Raw genomic sequence first — 23,913 nt, 5'->3', positions numbered from 1 at the left:
CGCTAGAGCAGAAATCATCTCAGTATTTACTTGGAACTGCAAAGATTGCACATAAGCCAACAAAAATCAGGTGATCCAGTAGTTCCAAAACAGGGGAACCCAGAAGCACCACTGGATGAAGTGCCTGGAAGACAGGATGGAGATGAAGGGGGGGAAAAAAAACACAATGCAAGTGACAAAAATCAGGGCTTGATGCCAAGTCTGAGCTCAGTTCTGTTCTCTAGTATGTAGGCACACATCATTACTTTGTGAAATGAACTACTGCGTTTACACACCAGAGCAGCAGTTGCTAATTTGAGAAGATACACTAAGAAATACACCAGAAGGTGCACGCAAATATGACATTACGTAGAGCCCATCCTGGACTCTGGTGAAACGAACAACTTACTTTCCACTATAAAAAGCTATATCAGAACCGCACAGGCAGCTCATAAAATAATGATTATGTATTTTCCTGTGTTAAACTCATGGAAGAAAGCACTGGCTACAGGCTTAAGGCTCACATTATTGGGCTCAGTTCAAATATTCCCAAATTTCAGGCCACAGACCTCAAAAATGGGTCACCTCATTTTTCTTTTCCTCATTTTTGAAAACACATGGCTGTAAGTCAGACACGCAACCATGGGAAATGAATGACTTTTGGAAGGATTCTTCACACAAGGTAAGGTATCACAAGAGGTCTTAAAACCATTGAGTTCGTACCAACACACTGTTAACAACTTTAAGCGGTGTACCTTATCCACACTGCTACAGGAACAGAGATAGGAGACGATACACACCTTTTAAATTGAATGATCTGATGCAGGGTAAGGGATTTAAAAAATAATAAAGAAGAGAGAGAGAAAGAGAGAGACAGAGAGAATGGTAGGCCTGCAGAATGAGATACCTCTAGGACTCTCAGGTAGTTTTTCATCCTTGGATCATAGATGATCTACTTCTCCATTCCTTTAGGAGATCACTTTGAAACACACAGATCAAGATCAAATGCATTTGCTACCTTTTGCAAATTCCTTAAAGTTCAGCTGAAAAAAAACAAAAAAACAACCCAGTAATTTCAAACCAAAATGTTGAGAATGGAGATAGATGGATAGCAAAACAACTGCTTATTTAATCAATAACTTGAATCTATAAAAAGGGCTGAGGTTTGTCCTAGGACAAAAGCCAGCACGCAATATAGCAATCTTACATTAGATTAAGTAGCAATTTTACTGAAAGGAAAAAATAAAAGTGAACTCCAGTGGGGTTTAGAGGAATGAACTAAAGTCTGGCGCTGTTGAACAGAAGTGAAATGCTTTCTGAAGAAAGTCCCATGAACCAACCTATGGATCTAGGAGGAACCTAAAAATTATCAGTGAAGTTGCTAAGAAGTAATCAGCAAAATGTATGTTACATTCAGTGTCATTTAACTCTGAGCCAGGGAACAGACACAAACCACTATCATCATTGGCATGATAGATATGATTTTTTATCATCTTTGTCTGTGGACTGTAGGAAAACATTCTTCCTTAACAACAGCAGATATTTAACAATAAATCTGTTTCTGAACTATAGTTCCACATCTCCACATCAAGTTCAGTCATCTTGGGCAGCACAAAAAGGCCATGCAGCTTTATCATCAGCCCGCTTTATAGGCAGTGGTAGCAGTGCTCTAAAGTTCAAAGTTCCCAGTTTCACCTACAGCACACGTGGACCAGTATGTGAGCCATTTGAAAACTCTCATGGAAGATTTTCAATCCCTCTTTGTTACAGCTACTTGGTTTGTTGTTGTTTAAATTCAATCTTCAAGGCTTTGACACTCTGGGGACTCCAGAGTCTGGCACCGGATTGCTCCTGCTACAAGAGGCTGCCAGGGGCTCAGCTGGAGAATCAAGACAGAGAGGCAAGCTGCCGAAATCCACACCAGCACGTTCTTGCATTTCAAGGACAACATGGTCAACTTCCATTTTTTGGTGTGATTTTAGAGCAGGGCTGATTTTTGAATGGTTTTATCAAAACAAATGCAAAAGGCTGTTAGTCACTTCTGGGACCACCAGTGCCATAATCTGAGAATGCATACTCCAGTACTCTTGCTATTTGACATATTTTCCCCTTGCCTTGAGACATTCTTTCCATTAAATTTGCAAAGGAATGAACATAAAACAGATTAAAAAAAGAAGAAAGAAAGAAAGAAAGAAAGAAAGAAAGAAAGAAAGAAAGAAAGAAAGAAAGAAAGAAAGAAAGAAAGAAAGAAAGAAAGAAAGAAANGAAAGAAAGAAAGAAAGAAAGAAAGAAAGAAAGAAAGAAAGAAAGAAAGAAAGAAAGAAAGAAAGAAAGAAAGAAAGAAAGAAAAAGGGCAATTAGTCTGAAATAATATCAAACAGACAAAGCTATAGTAATTTGTCATAGAACAAACTAGTGAAATTTAACAAATAGCCTCCCACCAAAGAACTAACTACATATAGATGAAAAGGATTAATCAGGATTAATCAAAAATTATTATTAAGCAAACTTGAATAAAGGAAAGCTTCAACCAAACACTAAAAGCATTTACAATGGCATCAGAGTTCCACACGTTTTTAGTAAGTCAAGAATTAGAAACTTGTTTGTTTTATGAAGAGGAATGCATAACATGGCTTGACCACGATAGGGAAGAATTGGAACAAATAACACCATATGTCCTTTCCAGAACTAAGATTTGAAGATGACTGGGTATTGAAAGCAAAATGATCCAGATGGTTATTTGACAGTCTGCAACCCTGTCCTCATGATTCCTCCTTTCTTTCTGCATTTAGTGCATTTTCTCTCAGCTTCTATTGTTCACTCAACTTCACATGAAATGTGGTCTCAGAAAACAGTACATTACTATAGAGCTCTAGGTTTTATGTAATTTATTAGTGGAACGGGATATTTTTAATGATCAATTAATCTGTTTAGCATTCTGAAGTGCCCAATTATATGGTTAACATAAGCATGTTAAGAGCTTGAAAGCATAGCAAAATGAGTAACTGAATTCTCTGGCTTGGTGACTGAGTTAAAATAAAAAAGAAGGTAAGGGAGCAGAAATCACCTTAGGCCAAAAAACAACATTTCAAATTAACCCAAGAGCAGTTTGTACTAAAGAACAAACTCTTTACATCATTTTGGTTAGCATATTTTCTATTCATCTTTACTAATTTAACATAACACAAGTGGCAAATTCTTTTAATAAGCAAGGTTTTACGATTATTTTTTTTTAACCAGATTGGTCTGACATTTCTTGTACTGCCCTCTTTAATTCCATGTCTGAAATGAACTGAACCATGCTAGTTCTCTTACTTTTCACAAAATAACAGAACTGCCAAAATGGTTCATAGGATTGGAAAGGAAGTCTGGCAATCACCTAGTCCAACCCCAATGCTGAAGCAGGTCTCCTGGAGTAGGTTACACAAGAAAGTGTCCTGGAGGGTTTTGAATATCTCCAGAGGAGACTCCACAACCTTTCTGGGCAGCCTGTTCCAGTGCTCTGTTACCATCAAAGTGAAGAAGCTTTTCCTCATGTTCAGATGGAAACTTCCAGTGTTACAGTTTGTGCTCATTGCTCCTTGTTCCGTCTTCTCCAGGCTGAATAGTCTTCAGTCCTTCCTGAAAGGGAGATGCTCCAGGCCCCTAATCATCTCTGTGGCCCTCTACTGGACTCTCTTCAGAAGTTCCCTGTCTTTCTTGAACTGGGGAGCCCAGAACTGGACACAATACTCCAGATGTGGCCTCACCAGCACAGAGTAGAGGGAAGGATCACCTCCCTTGACCTGCTGGCCATGCTCTTTTTAATGCACCCCAGGATACCATTGGTCTTATTGGCCACAAGGGCACACTGCTGGCTCACAACCAACCTATTATCCAGGAGGACACCCAGGTCCTTCTCTGCAGAGCTCCTTTACATCATACCAGTCCCTAACCTGCACTGATGTATGTGGTTATTCCTCCTCACGTGCAGAACACTACATTTACCCTTGATGAATCTCCTCAGGTTCTCTCTGCCCAGCTCTCCTGGTATATCAGCCATTCCTCCCAGCTTTGTATTATCAGCATATTTGCTGAAAGCGCACTCTGTCCCTTCACCGGGACAACGTACTGATGAAGGGGGAACAGGCCTCCAATGAGACTGGAAGTTTGGATGTCATTATTAAGAATGATGTTCTCCATTCTTTTCCAATTCAAAGGTTTGCATTTAAAAAAAAAAAAAGAAAAAAGAAAAAGAAACAAAACAAAACAAAACAAAAAAACCACACCATCTAAACATTATTTCTTTTGTTAGACTCAGACCATCATAGTTGAGAGAGACCAGGAAGCTCACACATCATGTGATTAATTTACTTGTATACCATTAAGTTCAAAGGTACAAACAGACTGAAGTCTTAGATGCATGCACCTGGGCTTTTGTCAGTGCACTTGTGTCTGCACATGACCTGAGAGAAAAACAAAGTCCTCCTATATGACCTTTAACAGGAATCTCAGGCGGGATTATTTCATATAAGTTGCTGAATATGCACTGCATTAGATTAAACTAGTCAAGCAGAACTCTCCTATAATTAGTAGAGACACACAAGAAACTCCAGCAAGTAATTCACTTTAGTGTAAAACAAGAAGAAAACTGAGAAGAACAGGAAGTAGAGGAATTTTTCAAAATAAGACACAGAATATCACACCTGATTTTCCCTTAAGCCTTCTGAAGTCTTTGACATGGATTTAAACACATATGTTTGAAGGAAGGCTAAGAACAAACACAACACAGTTTCAAGGAAATCAAGGCTAGATCTCAGGAGCTGGTTTTTCAGAAAAATTCTCTCTGCAATGAGAGATATACATTTCATTTACAACCAACCATGCTTAACTGTGCGATATCATATTCAATACAACTTGAGACTGTATTGTTCAGTACTTATTTTGTGCATAATTAACTTTAGATACCACAGAACAAAACCTGTCTTGGAACGTGAATGGCAGAAGGACATGCTTTACACTATTTCTCCTTTTCAAACGTGTCGTTACACTTCACTTAAAAATGTAGAATGGGGGCATAATACCTCATTCATTGCTAACAGCACTGTGAATGAAAGGCTCTCAGAACATCTGTTCAACAATATTTAGTGCATGGTCTAATAAGTATTGGCATTTCCCGCTCACAGATTTGCAGGAATTACATATGGGCTACAATTCTGTTGACAGATCCTTGCTCTTCTGTAAAGATTCTCTGCCCAGAGCTCAAGGCTTTAGTTCAATTCCTTATGGTCATTACCATATGTTTGCAACTCCGGCTAGTTACACTAAGCCAGGTTTGATCATGGCACTGGATACACACTGTCTGAATACCATACAGCATCAAAAACCACTTCCCAAATAAGCTGTTGCTAGGAGAGAAAGTGACGTCACAAAAACACAGGAATGGAACATAAAACAAAATGAACCAGAGTGAGTTTTTCAAAGGAAACTGAAACGAATAGAGTTTCTTTACAGAGCAAGCATTTCCTAGGCATTACTAAAGAACTTATCTACTCAGGTTCTCAGCCTCTTCCAGTTATACTTCCTTTAAGTCACAGCACAGTTAAGGCAGCTATCGCAGATAAGCAGCAAGGAAGCTCAAAAATGACTTTTCTCATTCTGATCAAACAGCAGAATATAAGGAGCACCTCAGTTTTTCACAGTTCAGTACTCTGAACTGCAAAAGCCCACAAGCTAGTTCTATTTTGTAAATTATGGTATATTTACCCCTATTTGTTCTTTTATAATCTAGTAGAGAAAGTCTGTTTCATGTTTCAGGGATTAATTTTGGGGTAGCGGAAGGACAAGCTATTGAGGAAGCTTTTCAAGTTTTACTGTTAGCATTTGAGCATGCATAGAGACAAAAATAAGATTTGAAATTTGTGCAATATTAGTCACACTAAAGAGATCCAAGATAATGACAATGCAAGAGCTAACACAACATCTGCATGGAAAGAAATCTGACCCGGCATAAGTAATATCTTTCTTGGTTTGTAAAGCTCCCTATGGACTTCATCCAACATACTTCATAGATCTGCTCTCTTCCTATTCCCCCTGCTACAAGTTTGCACTCATCTCAAGCTGGCTCCCTTCTCTGCTCTCCGGATAACCTCACTGCTTCTGCTACATAAGCCAACTCCTCTGCAGCTTCTGCTATCTGCAGTAATCTTCCTGTATACCTACACCTGTATAGCTCTCCTCCCCCATACCTTCCCTCTCCAATTATTCAGATTCATGAATGGTATTATACAGCCTTGTGAAGTAGTTTCGAAACACAGTTCATAGCAAGAAAAAAGAAAACCCTCAGTGAAAATAAAGCCGCTGGAAACAATGTGGTATTATCCAGCATTTACAGCTGTACACAGAAAATACTGAGAGCAGGAGAAATACAGAGATGAAAGCACAAATGCGTGCAACATCCAGAATAAGGAAAAGCTAAAAAATGAGCCAGCTGAAAGCACTTAACAGATACAGAATTTTCTGCATTGATCTTCACTGTTCAGTGTCTGTTATCCTCTTGGGCCCTGCATATAATTCCCCAAACAGACCCTTAGAAATCTTCCCTAGATGAAGGCATTGTTTAAATATGAGCAATCTCCTTCGTACACTTAGGACAGAAGTCTTTTTTGATGGTGACTGGCTGCCTGAATGGTCTGGTACAAGGCCATCCTTGCTTCATGCTTCTTGCTCAGATTAGCAAACCATATGGCCGCCACCTTAAACGTGTGCCATCCATATTTATTGCTCATTGACCAAACCTGGTTGGCCATTCAAATGGAGACAGATTTTTGAAGGCTAAATGAGCATTGAAGAGCACCTTCCTTTCTAGCAACAGTCAGCTGCTATGTTAAAATCAAGGCTGAAGCGCAAGGAGAAAGTTTTGCACCCTTCTCATTCTCATAAATTTACCTGGTATCATCTCTCATTGATGTCAATTTCTTGAGAAGTACTACAATGCATTCTTTCAGTATCTGAAGGGGAGCTACAGTAAAGAAGGAGACAGACCCATTATCAGGGTCTGTGGTGTCAAGACAAGAGGAAATGGTTTTAAACTTAAAGAGGGATTTAGGTTGGATATTAATAAGAAGTCTTTTACAGTGAGGGTGGTGAGGCACTGGAACAGGTTACCCAGAGATGCAGTGGATACCCCATCCCTGGGGATATTTAAGGCCAGGCTAGACCAGGCTCTGAGCAACCTCATCTAGCTGTAGGTGTTCCCATTCCCTGCAGGGCTGTTGGACTGGATGACCTTTAAAGGTCCCTTCCAACTCTAAGGATTCTATGACTCTCTGATTCTACCAGTGCCTAGAGTAGCCACACCCAGACCACATCTTTCCTAAAAAGCAATGATAATTCTTTGCACTTTTAGGAAATGAATAATAGAAATGGAGTAAGGTGTCTTTTAGTTAAATATGTCGAGATGTAGAAAGAATGCTGAAGTCATCCAGTTCAGTAAATCAGAAAGTAATAGCCTGAATTATACTCCTCATAATCAGGTTTGTGTAAATAGCACATACCATTCCTCCAATAATATACCACTGTGCATTTTCCACAGTGCACCTTCTTGTTGCCCTGTGTGTTGCTAAATGAAGAAATCCCACAGAAATTTCCCATAGGGAAGCACATGATAAACACTACTTGCACCCGGTTTCTCATATATACAACAAAGCAATAGTGGAATTTTGGGGAGACAGTTCTCCTACATGGGCAGCTTATTAACCATTAACCATTTCAAGACACTAGGTGTGAAACGAATGGTAGAAGTCTTACATATTTGGTCACCGGGCCCTCCATGTTATGTAAGCAGCAAGGATTGCCATAAGCTTATTAATAACATCTTGACACAAAAGATTGCTTAGGGCATGCAGAAAGCCCTCCTGGTCTGAGCTTTTTTCTCATGAAAAATCAATTAATAAAGTTAAAAGAACAACTAAAAGCATGAAATAAAGTGATGCATCGCTTTTCCCTTTGCACTTGATATTCAGGTGGTGATCAGAAGACATTAAATGATGCTTTGCTTTCACTGATGTAGAACAGTTGGATCCCCTAAAGGGACAGGTAAAAAAACAAACAAACAAACAAAAAAAAAACAACAAAGCAACAAAACAACAACAACAAAAGCCATCAAGCCACTCATCTTCAAAAAACCACAGATTTCATAGCTGCAGTATTAAATATGAGAAATGGAAAAATACAAACCTTTACTGAGCACTTCATACAAACAGGATGGAAAAAACGTACTGAAATTCAGACATACTATGAAAAGTGAATGGCCTGATTAAATATTTTTGCATTACTGAGTCTGCCTCAATTGCTCCTAGTAAACTGAAAGGCGTTTTTAGACAAGCTACAACTTCATGATGGCTGAAATAAAGTGAAACGAATTCCCTCAGTCAGTGCCACAACAGACACCTCAACAAAACATTTGTGCCCTGCAGCACAAGCACACCACAGAGACCTTGATCTTACAAGAGCCTACAAACATCCTGAAGCCAAAAGCTTAAGCAAATATTCTCATGATAGCCAGGAGAACTGAAGCTAACTAAATAAAGCAGATACACAGCTGGTGAGGGGGGAACTGCTTGTATCATTCCAGCTTACATGAATTTCCTCTCTGAAGCAATTGTTATGTTTGTTTCTGGATCCAAAGTTACTGACGAAAGAAAGAGGAGCCACAACCTTCCTTAAGCCAAAGTCTTTAAGCTCTTTAAAAGAGAATAACAATTCAGAAGGACAGGCAAATAATACCAGTTCAATGGTAACTTGAAGACTGAAAATTTCTCTCAGTGCTGGTATTTAGAGACGTGAACGTTATCCCCAAAACAGGTAGAACTTAAGAGAAGCAGAACTGTGCCTGGCAAACCAGGTGACTAGAAGAGTCCATGGCACAGCTGCCCTACGCTTGATATTTGCTATGGCACCTCAGCATGACCACTACTTGCTGGTCCAGACATTGGCAGCACTGCCACAAGGGAAAGAGGCAAAGGACATACAATCACCTCCTCTTATTGAAAATAGGAACAGAATGAAAACTGCATGTAAAATAAAACAACAAAAAAAGTAAAACCAACAGTATTTTTAATTAGAAAGCGCTTTCTCTAAGACAAAGCAAAACCCCACACACTGAACCTTCCAAATGAATGATGAGGAGGTTCAGCATTCATTTAAAGGTTTTGCTGTCAACCACTTTTGACCTAACTGTTATTATTTTACAGTCATATATCACTCACTGCTACGTATTGCAAGGAATAGGGGAGAATGAATAGGGGAAAGACATTTAATGACAGTAAGCAGAGTACTTACTAATTTAAATAACTCCCTGAAATGTTCTAATCTACTGAACAAACATTCCACTGTTTTAATTAAGTCAAGTAGACAGAGATCAGATGAAGACATATATTGCAATCTGGGAGTAGCACACAACTGTGCAAGATGCGCTTTTGTTCCTGAAGCCAAGCAGAGCCTTGAAGTCTTCCCTTCCCCCTTGAAATCAGAGTACAAGAGGAAAAATACACTAGAAAATAAGCCACAAAGAAGCTTGTTAAAGTAGTTTGCTACTTACTAGAAAAAATACTTTCAGCATGTCAACAAATAGATAAATCACTGGCATCACTATTACTCAAAAATAAATCAGCTGTTCGTGAGGCACAGCATTCAGTAGTACACACTTCAAGGATTCAAACAGAATTACCAACTACTGATCAAAACAAGGGATTAACATCACAGTATTTAAAGTCTACTTACATTGCTTTTTTTCCATTGGTGTGGCAAGATGGAGACCAGCCTAAACCATGACAGCCTCCCTGACTTGGAACTGCATACCCACAAATTTGAGTGCCTTTGAACATGCATAACCAAGCTTTCAAAAGAAAGCTAATTTTCTTGCTCAGCATCTGTCACAGCTATACATTCAGCACCAGAATTACACACGGGTACACAATGCAAGGCTCAGATAGCCATAAAATGGCTCTAGTGGTTTGCCTACATAGGAGGTGAGGAAGCAAGAAGACTGCTCTGAAGTTCAGATCTTCCTCATGCTCTTAACTAAACAACAAAGAGCTTGGAGGAGAGAACAACATGGACTTAAGCACTCGTAAAAGTCTTGGAATTAAAACTCAAGACGGGTGTGCCCCTGCAGATCGTGCACTGCTTGATTAAATGGGGCAGAGGGGGAAAATGTCTGTTTCTGAGATGAAAGTAACAAGAATGTGAGTTGGGCTTCTTGGACATCATCTCCAATTACACTTCTGCCCTATAAGTACTCAAATTTTGCTCAAAGGTAATCAAGCAAACACAAGTCTTTAACTGCTCAAGTTTTTCTTCTAAGTGCTTTGGAACTTCTACATGAACTTGCTGACTCTGAAATCATTATTTCTGTTAACTTTTCTAAAAGAAACGGTTTATCAGTGGTGAGGCACTGGCACAGGCTGCCCAGGAAAGCTGTGGATGCCCCATCCCTGGAAGAATTCAAGGCCAAGGTAGATGGGGCCTGGGGCAACCTGATCCAGTGAGTGTCAACCCTGTCCACAGCAGGGGATTACAACTAGATGATCACTAAGGTCCCATTCAACTTAAACCATTCTATGATTCTGTTATCTCTAACAAGCACAACAGGAATAACACATCATCAGTTGTAACCTGCTATGGCACTTGGAGTCTTGAGCAAAGCTGTGACAACATGCCACATGTTATAGAAGGTAAGCGTGTGTAGGTGGTGATGGGGGGAGGGTACGCTCATCTTTAACAACTATTTCTCCATGTAATGGAAAAATAAATTAACAGGCATTCTAAAACATAGGCAAAGAGACGAAGGTGCAAAGACATTGCAGTAAGATTATGGTCATCTCAGAATGGAACGATGCCCTTCAATGATTGATAAGGGTATGGTGGAACAAATATAGGTACAAAAATATTGTTTAAAGTATCCTTTAAAATAGAGGAAAGGAAAAACTTACTGCCCCCAAAGCCTATGTATGAATTCACATCAGAAACTGACCTGCAAAAGACCAAGAGGGGATACTGACAGTGTAAGACAGTTATTTCACTACTGGACAAAACAATTCACTCCTTCAGAGCAGGAAAGACATTTGCACCACTGCTCCACTGCATCACAAAATTGCTATGGAATGCTCTGCTTCTTCAACATGTGTCTGATTTCCTACATCAGCACAATAATTTCAGCTGCAATAGACACATAACCAGAAAATTAATGTCTTACAGCTGTCTTTACCTTATCATCAATCATACAAATATCAGAGGCCTTTATTTAAAAAAAGAGAGAGAGATTTAAATGCTTCCACTAGTCATTAAAAAAAATTGTGAGAAAATACAAGTCATGTATAGATTAATTTAAAAGCCACAGTTCTATACAGATTTCACTGCAGTTACTGGAAAACATCAAATCACTTCTACAGCATTCAAAGAAGCCCTATCAATTACAATATTCATCTGAAAAAATGAAGACTAGTGACTCATAGATTTATTTCATGTTTACATTTACAGTCCAGGAGTCAAGAACTGATACCCAAACTCACTGAACTTGAATTCCAGTTTAGGCACAGGACTTAGGGGATGGAGAAGCAGGAGGCAAGTAGTGTACAGGGAACCCTCGCAACACAGGAGACATGAGCTGATTCCAAGCAGTTTTTCCTGAGTCTGAAACAGATATAGAAAGCCAGTAGTCTCCCGGCTGCATCAACTGGGGAATGGCCAGTAAACTGTGGAAAGCAAGCGATTGTCACCTCTACTCAGAACTTCTTAGACCACAACTGGAATGCCACGTGTACAATTTTTGACCCTGGGTACAAGAATGTTGTGGACAAACTATCACAAGCTCAGCAGATGGCTACCAGGGTGGCTGTGACCTGCGGCAGCTGACCTGTGAGGAGAGTCTGAGAGAGCTGAGATGATTCAGCCTAGGGATAACATGGCTTTAGGCTGCATCCAGGGAGGGCATCCAAGAAATGAAGCCAGACTCTTCATGGCTGTCAAGAGACAACAGACATGAATGGAAAACAGAGTGTTTCAAATTGGTTGTAAAGAAGAATTTCTTAATGTGGGGCAGTCAGGAGGTGAGGCAGGCAGCCCAGAAAGGCTGCGCTGTCTCTGTGTTTACAAACTCTCAGGACCCAACAGGATAAGGCCTTGAGCAGCATGGTCTGAGCTCAGAGCTTGGACTGCTTTGTACAGCTTGGATCAGGGACCCGAGACCTCTTACAGCCCAAATCATTCTGTGATACTATGCTATGCCTCAGAATATCAGTTAAGTGTGATTGGCAACATGCTGTGAGGCAAAGAGATGATGCACTCACAGTAAAAACATCTAAATTGTTAATAGGACTGTACTCTTACTGATTTCCCCACTAACGTAATTTAAATACTTTCATCTGGACAAACTAGTGTCTTGAAAAGCAGCATGCAGATACTGTTGAAAACAGCATTAGACTAGAGGAAGATAGAAAAAAACATTTTAATTAGAAGGCTTCTCAAGTTCAAGGCTTCTCAACTGACTTTGTCTTATAGCAATAAATGTAACTTTCTCAATCCTTATAGTATTTTTCAACTTAAAGATGTTGAGGAGTCTAAAAATGAGGAGTCCATATCAAGAGGAGAGGAGACAGTACTACTTCTCCGCAGAAGGGATCACTTACCAATTCAGTTCCCTGGTGAACAGGGGTGTTTAAGACCTAGATAAACTACCTGCTTCACTATAAACAGCTTTCAAAAGGGTTGACCATGCAATATAATTAATATAATATTAATATAATTAATATATAAAAGCTTGTAACATCAGCACCTCCTGCACCTCAGCTTTGACCCAGACTAGACTTCCTCTCAAAGTTGCAGTCAACTATGTAAGACACTGGGAAAGTAGTGCCTCCTGTTTTCATGGAAGCTACAACAGATACAAAGAACACAATAATACTATTTGATAGACTCTCCGCTACAAAACACTACTTTTCAAGACAGTTGCCACCATAAGCTATGCATTTTTTGATAGAAAGCCGTGCTCATAAAAATCTGCGTGGCCATCCAGAACATGGTTTGTCTTTCGCAATGCCATCATACTGAAATGCACCACCTACCTCCTCACTGGGCTCACATCCACCGTTTGTTCCCCAGAAATGTTCAGCAAGCATTGATAAATGTCAGTGGGTGCTATTTCTTCCACATGGAGGAATTTAATGACACACACCTTTGCTTCAAACGCACTTCTGTGTCAGACTCCATTCTGTCAGACTGCCCTTCTGCTGCCATTTGCTTCATGGCAGCAAAATGTAATGGAACACTGGTGGGACTGCCATGCCACCAACATCCGCCTTTGATGTCATGGACCAAAAGAATAAAACAAGAGGTAGTACTTTCAAAGTAGGCCTTGCATATTTCTTGTTGACAGAAGAAAGCTGAATTCTGTTTGCTTTTATGGAGTAGGAGTATTTTGGTCTTTGTTTTTATTATGTTAACTATGCACATCAATAGTTAGTAACTAGCATTTCCAAATTCAATTTCTCTGTTAGTTTAACAGCAATATGACATGAGATGGATTACTCAATGAGTCTAGTACGTCACTTGTTTTTCCTCTGTAAGTAGAGACACAAAGGAGGGCCATTTATAATCAGCAAATAGAGCAGGCACTCAGCACAAGAAATAGGAAAGATCTGAGATGTGGAAAGCAAAGGTAGAAATGGAAAAACACACTGAGAAGTGCTTCCTAAGATCTACTGCCAACATAAAGTAGATGTTGCTCACAGATGAGTCTGTCTCAAGAGATATCAGTGACTGCTCTTAAAAATACAGTTCAGGTATCCAAAATAGCACAGCAACATTGCTGCAGCATCTATCTTGGCTGGCTGCTATTGTGTGAACAGCATTTTCACCCACTCAGCTTTGTAAGGTCAGCCACCACTCTGTTGATTACTTACCAGGAATAACCTTTCCTTTCTGTTGCTACAAGCAGAAAAGGTGGGGACTGGCTCTGAGGAACAAGTCAGTTGGCATCAGCCTGTTCAGCAAAGAAGTCCCTTTTTAAGGCCAACACATTGCAATTGCCAGTTTTCATAAACTCCAATTCTCAATCAGTCAAGCTCTGATGGAAAACAAAAACTAGCCAAAAGCAATGAAAAGACCCCTTCATAGGAATCCCCCACAGAACAGGCAATTTTCAGAGGGTTTAGTTCACAAACAGCAGCAATGACGTAAAAAGCAACATTGCCCTGGCCCTCTGACATCCAGGTTGATGTCTGCTAGGAACAGCATGTGGGCAGTTTTCACAAGAAGCATTGCATAACGGTGCAGGGCTCAGCACTGGACTAAAGGGTGGGACTGGGAGCTCACAGGGAGTATTTGGACATGATTTGAGAAAACAGATTTTCAAGCAGGCCATATTAAAGAAGCTTCCAAACTTTACAAGCCCCAAGAGCAGACGTTGTTTTATCCAGCCCAAACCAGAACAACTTACTGATTGCATTATTTTTTTCTTTCCTGCAAAGAGAAGGAACCAGTCTGGCATATTGATTCATGGCATTACTGCAGTCAGTGGCTTTCTTCAGCTGCAGCATTCCTTTAGCAATCCATGAAGGGCTATTAAAAATAAGTAAATCACAACAACTATCTGTCCTCTGTAGAGAGGGGCGAATGGGAAACTTCAGCGGCACTGTGCTGACCTCTTCCTGTTTGTGAGACCAACCTGCATTATCCTGGAGGCTGAACACTTACAACCAATATACAATATTTTTTTTGCTTAGCTAAACTTCAAGTTGCACAGAAAGAAGTATAAGCTTGACGCCCACCCCATGGGACATAAGTCAGCATAATGGTTATACAGAGAGAAAGAACATTATCTGTTTATTCCCTTCCCAAGCAGAACTTAGTCAGTTGGTTGGGTTTTTTGTTTGTTTTACATTACACCATCTTCTTCCACTTTAGTTGATATCCTTCCTTAAGACTAAAAGAAGTTAAACACTAGTAATTATTATATATATATATATTTGCAACAATTTTTATGGGTAGAGAAAAATATGGTTTTCAATGACAATTCACCACTTACAAGTGTCTGCTCCCAGTTTTTCATTGAAACATTATACAGAACTTTTATTCACACTGAAAGAATACTTTTCTGCCTTGTTTACTCTTCTGCTATCAACAAAGCAGTGAAAGACCACATTTAAGGAAGGATACACTTAAGTAAACGTGAAAACAAGAAAATGCAACACACCTGTAAATGAAACTGAAGAAGGAATGGAGGGAAAAAAAATCCAACAAACAAAACAGGCACTTTTGAAAATATCTTTTAAGAACAGTATGTTTTTGCTTTTAGATAGGCATCTAATCCTTTGTGCCTCATTAGGGGGAAACACTACTTGTCATCAAAGGAAGTTATTGTTCCTAGTTAATTAATGACCGTAACACGCCTTGGGATCTTGGAATGTAACTTATCACTGCTATTACACAATGCTGAGGTCTTTTCCATCAGTTAAGTATTTCTATTAATGCATATAACTCAAGTCTATTGCACTGTTTACTTCAAGCATATCCTTTCTAGGCAATTTCATAATCTTCCCCCAGTCCTGCAAAATATGGTTTGCAAAATCTGCAACACAATATCAACTCTGATTGATCCTCAAATAAAAGCACAGCCTACAGCCATTTTGCTGGAGGTGTGGTTACCCAGTGGCACGATTGTACACAGCATGACAACATTTTGCAGACAAAACAAATCCTTTTATGATTCTCTATACTGAACACAGCTGTGCTGAACTTGCAGAGATGCACACACAGTGCCTCTTTTCTGTTCCTGCAGCAGCCAGTGCACACATACCCCTCAATACTGCAAGTCCATCCTAACTCGGTGGAGCAACACACAGCATATGAGAGTAAGAGAATTTATAGAATGGAAACTTGACAGTGTCCAAGTCATTAGGGAAGAAAACATTCATTACTCTCTATCAAATGCACACATGGCAAATTTCTGTATTATTGGTTTTGGTTTTTTTACTTAAGAACAAATGAAAACATTATGGTAGATACTGTCTAAACTACTTCTTCTGACTTCTGAGTGTGGATACAAAAGGAATGGAATAAGTAGTATATGCTGCAGTACTTCCCTAATTAATGTTAACAGATCTTACCTCATGGATATCTTTACAATTTCATATTTACTAATCATCCTTTCCTATCTCATGGTTTGAAAGACTTTGTGACTTCTTTAAGAAGAATGGGAGACCAAAACATGTCGATCATTGCCAAGTGGTGCTAGACATGCAAAAATATTACTTAGGTCAATCAAAATGATAAAAGGGATCAATACACAGAGTGCACACTTGAAGCACTGAAGTTGAGAGATATGGAATATCTTCCCAAAGGTTTAAGAATTAGAGGAAAATAAAATGCTTCTGTTCACAGACACAGAAAATTTTTGTTATGCCTGAAGCATTTGCCAACAGAACAAATTGAAACTTGATTGCTAGAACCACATAGCCACAAAGAGCACCCCAGTCAGAACCAGCATAAAACCACAAATTAAAATCAGTCTCCTGTGCCAAAGGTCTCCTGAAACCAGGAGGATGCTAAAGCTCTTTATATATTAAAAGAGAGAGAGAAAGAGCGAGAGAAAGAGCGAGAGAGAGAGTCTGATGTGGTTGTCAGAGAGGAACATAGATCTGTGGAGGTACAGCCATGCCCTTCCACAGCTTCCCAGCCCCAAGGAAACTGCCCCGGCTCCTTTCACACAGCTCTGCACCGCAGCGCCAGTTTCTGGCTTTAAGGTCACGACCGAAAAAGCTTGATGCCAAGGAACCACTGCAAACAAAAGCACTTTCAGGAAGAACAGAAAGGGTCAGCGCTGAGGAAAAGCTGTCCTCTACTCGTTACGAAATGCTGAGTAGTCAGCAATTAGACAGGCATGAAGACTTAAGTTTAGAAATGAATTTAACTCTTGGAACTGGAAAGATGGTGGAAGTTGTCAGGTGTAGCCAAGTGGAACCCAACACCTGGTGGCGGGCTTTAAGGTCGTAAATCTTCTATTTCTATCAGGAAAACAGACCGGTAAACTGGGATTGCTGAGGACTCAGCCTCACTTGCTGGGTCATATACAAAGATGTTACCTCAGTTGGCCCCAGCGTAATTTGCAAAGCACAGATGTCACAAAAACTGCCTTGACAACATATGCCATTGGGGATGTGCTGGATTCTCTTCATTCAAGCTAAGAAAAGCATTCATCAAACTGCACTTGCACTTCTCATTCAGGGCCTATAGCCTGAGAAGATAAACTGTCAGAAAAGCACAGTGTTTAACATTTGAGGACAGTGCATTGCTTCAACTATTTTATTTTATTTTATTTTTTCTGAGAGAAAGTTTTAATGTGCAAGCAGCAGCACTATGACATCAAAGGCTCTGTGTAGCCTTGCTGCAATCCCAGTGAGCAACAGCACAAAAAAAAAACAGAGAAAAAGATCACACAGCAAGCACCACCTATGCTGACTGACTCGAAAAACTGTTCTCCCAGAGGTCAATAAGGTTTATGTATTGTTCTGAGGAACCACATATTACAAAAACACATCTACATAAACAAATTAAAAAGTCAGTAACAGTAACATGGTAACAAGGACGACAATGTCAAAAACAATGGAAGAGATGTGCAACGTAGTGCTGTTACCAAACCCTGACTGTCACTACAGGAGAAGGCACACATTAAATGGATAATCTAAACTTGTGTATCTCCTTCTTGCAATTTAACTCTTAGCTTTGTTTTTGCACAAACCATTTCATGGTTTATGTCTCTTAAGGGGCTTTCACTACAAGAAATACATACAGTGACAGTTACATGTGCTTGTATTTTACAGATGTAGCACAGATAATTCACCTATATTGTACACATACGTATACATTAACAGAGCATTCAAGAACCTGTACTGAAAGAGCCACCACACTTACTTGACTGAAGAACCATGTGATAAAGCTCACACAAAATAACTCATTTATTGCTTACTAGAATTAAAGTTGTTTCTAAGACTAAAACTGCTTCTGAAATATGAGCAAACAGGAACAACTTTAACACACTATTTTCAAAGAAATCTCGTTGAACTAACTTCTCCAAAGACTTTTCTACTCATATACATCAACACATTTTTAAATACACATTTTCCCTATGGTGAAATATTACAAGTTAATTCAGCTATCAGGTTCTGGTTTAGAAGTACTATTGTTTATAGTACAGACATAAAATAAAGTACAGCATTTTAGACCCTTAAGAAGGTACACTTTAACCAAACTCGTAGGCCCAAAAATGACATGTCAACATGTCAACTCTTCAATCAAAAGCATACTTTTGGAATCTACTCTATTAATAGAGAATTCTTTAAAAAATAAAAAATGCTTTTACATACCCAAAAGAACATAAGAGTATATTAGTGACATTATTTTCTCAATAACACTTATTTTAGGATGCATGACCTATGGACATGAGCGTGCCACTTACTGAGTACAGATCTGGATCTGCCTGAAAACCCCACAACTTATCCAAATATTTTCCTAATCTGATTTCCACACAATAATGTGCTACAGCATAAATCACTTTTTGACGCAATGTGGGATGAATGTTCCATTCCTTAGGGCAGAAAAAAATAGCAGAATATGCAAAGTGAGCGCAGAATATTTAGTAACTCAGAGCCCACTATATTTATAGTGAGAGAGAACAGGTTCTAGCATAAACCTGCACTTCTTGTCCTTTTTGTTGTAACAATCACAAAGAACAAAACTCTACTTAACACAGCAGAATTTTGAGTATTTCTTTTATACAAACACACCCATCGAGTCTCAGCTTAAAACAATTACAGACCTTTGTTCACCAGTAAACTTAAAGCTGACAGAGTCAGATAAAAAACTCAGCTGCACTAAATGTCTAGTCAACCCCAAGCCAAAATAAGCTTAGATTTGTTTTAATGTGCACTTCTGTTGGTTTTTCTGTTGCTACTACACCAAATACCCTGAGTAAAATACAAATACAGGCACAAATTCAGATTATGGTAGCTCCGTGTCTCCAAGACTCTTCCAAACAAACCAGAATTTACCTAAAACTTTCAATATGACTTCTCATGGCTAAATGAGCAAACTGGACCAGTAAAGTTCATCTTCCATTGGCCAACCACTTCTAAATACAGTAGTGACATCCAGATGGCTCACTAGTTCTTGCTAAAATAGAGAAACAAAGCGGTTTCTTGCAACCACTGAGCCAGTGCAATAACTGGCTGATGACGTAACAGTCTCAAACACATCGGCACTCAAGCGCTCTCTTTAGGACAGTAAATAGGGGGACAAAATGCATCTCATCTTGCATTAATTAAATCACACTCACACACACTTTCTTAGCGTATTTCTTGATTGCCTAGATTACTTTAGAAGTTTCCAAACTAAGTCTTTGCAAATCCCCCATAAGACACCGTGATTACAAGGGATATATAAAATAGTCAAATGGAAAAAAAAGGGGTATTAGGTTTTATTCAGCAGGACACAAGACCAGAGCTTCTAAACTTGCTTTCTCATATTGTTCCTGGTGTCCTCCTTCTAGTCTTATTGCTTTGATCTCAAGCACTTGATAGAGCAATACTGTTACCGTTCACAGCCTGAACTTTCAGGTTCATGAAAGATTACAAAACTCACACTTCCTGACAACGATAGGATGAAGCAGTCGGCGTGAAAATCTAAACATGAGCCTTTATGGGACACTATTTTAACAGAAAGGTAGTACCAGTAAGGTACAGGATTTTGCTTTTATTTCATTTTATTTTTATTTTTTCTTCCATTTCAGTCACCAAGAACAGATTTCAGCCAGAATAAGTAAAAAAAAAATTTTTTTTAAAAAGGAAAATTAATAAATAAATAAATAAAGATAGGCAGAAATAAAAATCAGACTTCCTGAAGTTAAAACATGAAAACTACATGCAACAAAACCTCTGTTTATGAAGGTCCTCCAAATGCTCATGGCCTTTAATTAGAGAAACAGAGCGCATGTCATGTCAACCAGAATCTCACCTGCAGCCAGAAGAAATTTAAATGAGGTTGCAAAAGACAGCTAAGAACTCTAGTCCAACTGCCATCCCACTATCGCAATGCCCACAAAACCATGTCACTAAGTGCCACATCTACCCTCTTGTAGAAAACCCCCAGGGATGGTAACTTTACCAACTCCCTGGGCAGCCTGGTCCAATGCCTCATCACTCCTTCTGAGAAGTTTCTTCCTAATATTCAGCCTGAACTTCCCATAGTGCATCTTAAGGCCATTACCTCTTGTTACTAGTTAACTAAAAGAAGAGGCTAACCCCACCATTGCCACTACCTCTCCTCATGACCTGCCCCTCATGAACTAATACTAGCTGCACCTAATTCTCTTTGTAGGGACAAAATGAAGAGTTAAATATACCTCCTTGAAATAAAAGTTTGATTCATCTCAACTTTCAAGGAGTTGCATAAAAAAACAAGAGAGGAGCAAGCCATAAAAATGAGGACATGTAATGGAAAGTCAGTGAGCCCTTTCATGTTGTCTGTGTATGAACAGAGTTTGTTGAGCCCACTGTAATAATAAAAGGCACCCAAATTAATATATGTGCTGTCTTGTGACTATATAAATACCATTACATTTTAAGTTGGTGACAAAGATTAAACAACCTGAAAAAGAAAAACATAAAAAACAAAATATCAGTTTTCATTAGGATCAGTCCCGATAGCTTACTATGCAACTGATCTGTGGGGAGTTGGTCTAGATGACCTTTAAGAGTCTCTTCCAACTGAAACGACTCCATGATTTAACAGCAGTGTTCATATAGAATGGAGCCACTTGAGTTTAAGAAGACTGCTNGAAACGACTCCATGATTTAACAGCAGTGTTCATATAGAATGGAGCCACTTGAGTTTAAGAAGACTGCTGTGGTTGGGCAATAAATAAATAAATAACCACAATGACAGTGACAGTAACCATGACAAGAAGCCACTACAAAATAGAGAGGGAGTAATGCAGCATGTAATAATCTTCATTTGCAAAAGAAATACATTTGTCTCTGTTTTCCTCTGAACAAAGACTCACATTTCTAGATAAACACAGTATCAGCTACAAAGCAAACTCCGCTTCCCTCCATTGCGACATTTTATCTAATAATCCATGCAGCACTGAAATTATTTTCACTCTCCAAAACAAAAGGAAGTCATGCAATTTTTTCCACTCATTGAAAAATTAAAACTTTGATGAAGTAATAAATAGTTCTTTTCACAAGACAAACAGGCTTGACTGTATTACGATGCAGACATAATAATTTATAGATTGGTTCAGGTGACTTTCTTTATAATGTGCTCTTCAAACTGCATCACTTTTTTTTGTTAATGCACTCAACACATTAGGAAAGAGTACACTCAAACATCTGGAAAACGGATTCTATGATTGTGAAATCCAGTTTGTAAGCAGAAAAATCCCTCTTCTGGGAGAGAAAAGAAAATGGACAGCCAAAGGAGGCAGAGATGGGATTTTTGCCTGCATTGAAATTCAGCATGGGTGAATAAAAACAGTTAGATAATCCATCCATCCAGTACACTTAAAAAGAAAAACAGTAAGGCCCAGAAGTGGGACTGCCACTCAATGAAAGCCAAGGCGCTTGCGTATTCCTGACAAGGGTTCTTCTAGATGGAGAGTTCTGTGGAAAGACCAGGAAATAAACTGAGCTCCAAAACTGAACACAGCTACCCTTATATTGGCACTGAAGAGGAAGAACAAAAATACCATGATAGTTTCTAATTTTTTTTTGTTTCTGTTTGTACAGATAGTTGGTTTGATCATTATGGTGTGCTTTTGTTTGTTTGTTTGTTTGTTTGTTGTTGTTTTGTTTTGTTTTCTTTTTTTTTTTTTTAACATAGGAGTGACTGAATCTCCCTGGTGTTCTAGCTCCGGCTGACACAGAGCAACTCCATCAAGAAAATGCATGGCTCATCCTTTACCACAGCTAGAATTGGCTGCAGACACAAACTCTCTAAAACGCAGTTCAAATTCTCACTTAATGTGCAAATTGCCCGGTCCATCAAAACCATCTGGAAAACTTCTCATATTAGGTAATAAGGTTCAGTCATCCACATTGGCTCTGTAATAGAATGTCTGGTTTAAACATGACAGCATCATAGCACTGTAGCAGAAAGTCTCAGAAGCGTTGTATTAAAAAGCTTGTGTTGGTATATATTAAATAAATAGATAAATAACTGCAGAGATGAGATCTAAAAAAAATGGAAACTGCATCTTCCAAACTGCTGAAAATACCACCAGCATTCAAGTTCTGTAAAAAAATACAGTTAAAGAAAAAAAAAAAAAAAAGAAAGAAAAAAAAAGAGCAATTAAATCTGTATATTTATTGAGGAAGATGAAAAGCCAAGGATCAGATATTGTGCCAATAGCCCAAAAAGTACCTGCAGACAGAAGCTTCTGACATAAACCAATACAAATGTTTGATTTGCAGGCAAGAAGCTGTCGAAGTAAAGTAGTTGTAGCGTCACAGGAAGAGGAGAAAAAAGCATCTGCTGTTGGTATGAGAAAAATCACAGGAACTACACAAGACAGACTGGATTGTGGTTTCCTTTGGGTTAGCAGAAATCATAAAGAGTATTCCGCCGATTGCCTTAGAGTTAAGTATTTGCCAGTAAATTACCACAATTGTTTCCACTTAAGAATAAAGCGTGCACTCGCATTATGATCCTATGTCACTAAAACAGACAATCTGTTATTGATTTGCAGTTATTAGCAAAAAAACCACGTACTAAATTCTTTGTATTGAATCTCTTTAAGGGCAAAACTTACACAGAAGTGAAAAGGTAGAGAGGACTTTATAGAAACAAGCTAAAAATGTGTTGTGTGGTAAATTTTGGCAAACGCTATCAATATAAACAGTGATAGCAAATAGAACTTTATTCCACTAAGCCTTGGGGAAAAGAAATACTCGGACATTTCTCTAGGTGTACATATATTAGTCTTTGTACGTCATTACGATATTTGTGTGTCAAGACCTTGCCTTACAACAGCTGCTTGCCTATTTATGTATTGTCACATTGATTTTGTGCTAAAAAGGAAATGAGACATGCACAACTTTTTCAGTTCACCGAAAGAAGTTTTCAACTCACAAATGATGTGAAGGGAGGGAAGATGATACTGCCTAATAAACACAAGACAAAACATCAACTGAGTTTTGATCTGATATTTTTGGCTACATTGTTTTTTTCTCAAGTATATCTGTTTAGAAACTACAATTAAATTACTTTCCCTTGAAGCTAGCATGGGAAAGAAGTTCAGCTACAAAAAATGCTGATAGCTACTAAATAAAAATGGCTTCTTCAGGAAAGTAAAGGAGTCTGGTAACCTTTTTTATTTTTCAACTTCAAGTCTAAAAGTACTTACTGAGTTGTAAATGACCTTTCAAGTATGCTGTGGCAAAGGAAAATATTCTGTGCTGAAAAGTATTGTCTAGATCACATGTTAAAGAGGCACCACAAATACCCAGCGTAACACTTGCTATTTAAAACTGATGTCTTTGAAACCCCACCACTGCCTCAATCTCCTTTCAGCAGATGCAGCAGAACAACCCAGCCTCCAGCTGGCTCTGTCCCACTCATTAAAATGAACTCATTTGCCTTCATTAAAGATGTGAACTGCATAATTAAATAAGATTTTCAGCTTTTAGTCTTTGAGCTCAGGCTTTTGCATCAATATGCCCTGCACGTATTTATGGTCAACAGAGCTCCCACTCTGCTTGGACATCAACAGTTTGTCTATACAAAAGTGTCAGTGAATAATTTTGATCAGAAGAGACCTCCAGAGGTCATCCAGTCCAAACCCTTGCTCTATGAAGAAACAGATCTCAGTGTGAGATAAAAAATAAGCATTCATACTGAAAC

General features: G+C 38.8%; 1 protein-coding gene across 1 annotated transcript in view; it reads right to left on the bottom strand.

Annotated features, from left to right (window-relative positions):
- The window catches only part of LOC116653694 (vicilin-like seed storage protein At2g18540), a gene marked incomplete at its 5' end in the record, with an annotated part of 196,122 nt that overhangs the window by 36,023 nt on the left and 136,186 nt on the right, over positions 1-23,913 (bottom strand). Inside the window, 1 exon segment of the mRNA XM_032446017.1 lies at positions 2,735-2,761. Coding sequence (XP_032301908.1) covers positions 2,735-2,761 — 27 coding nt within the window.

This window comes from Coturnix japonica, chromosome 1 (genome assembly GCF_001577835.2).
Source record: "Coturnix japonica isolate 7356 chromosome 1, Coturnix japonica 2.1, whole genome shotgun sequence".
In the NCBI taxonomy this organism is placed as follows: domain Eukaryota; kingdom Metazoa; phylum Chordata; class Aves; order Galliformes; family Phasianidae; genus Coturnix; species Coturnix japonica.
This window is presented reverse-complemented; position numbering and strand designations above follow the sequence as displayed.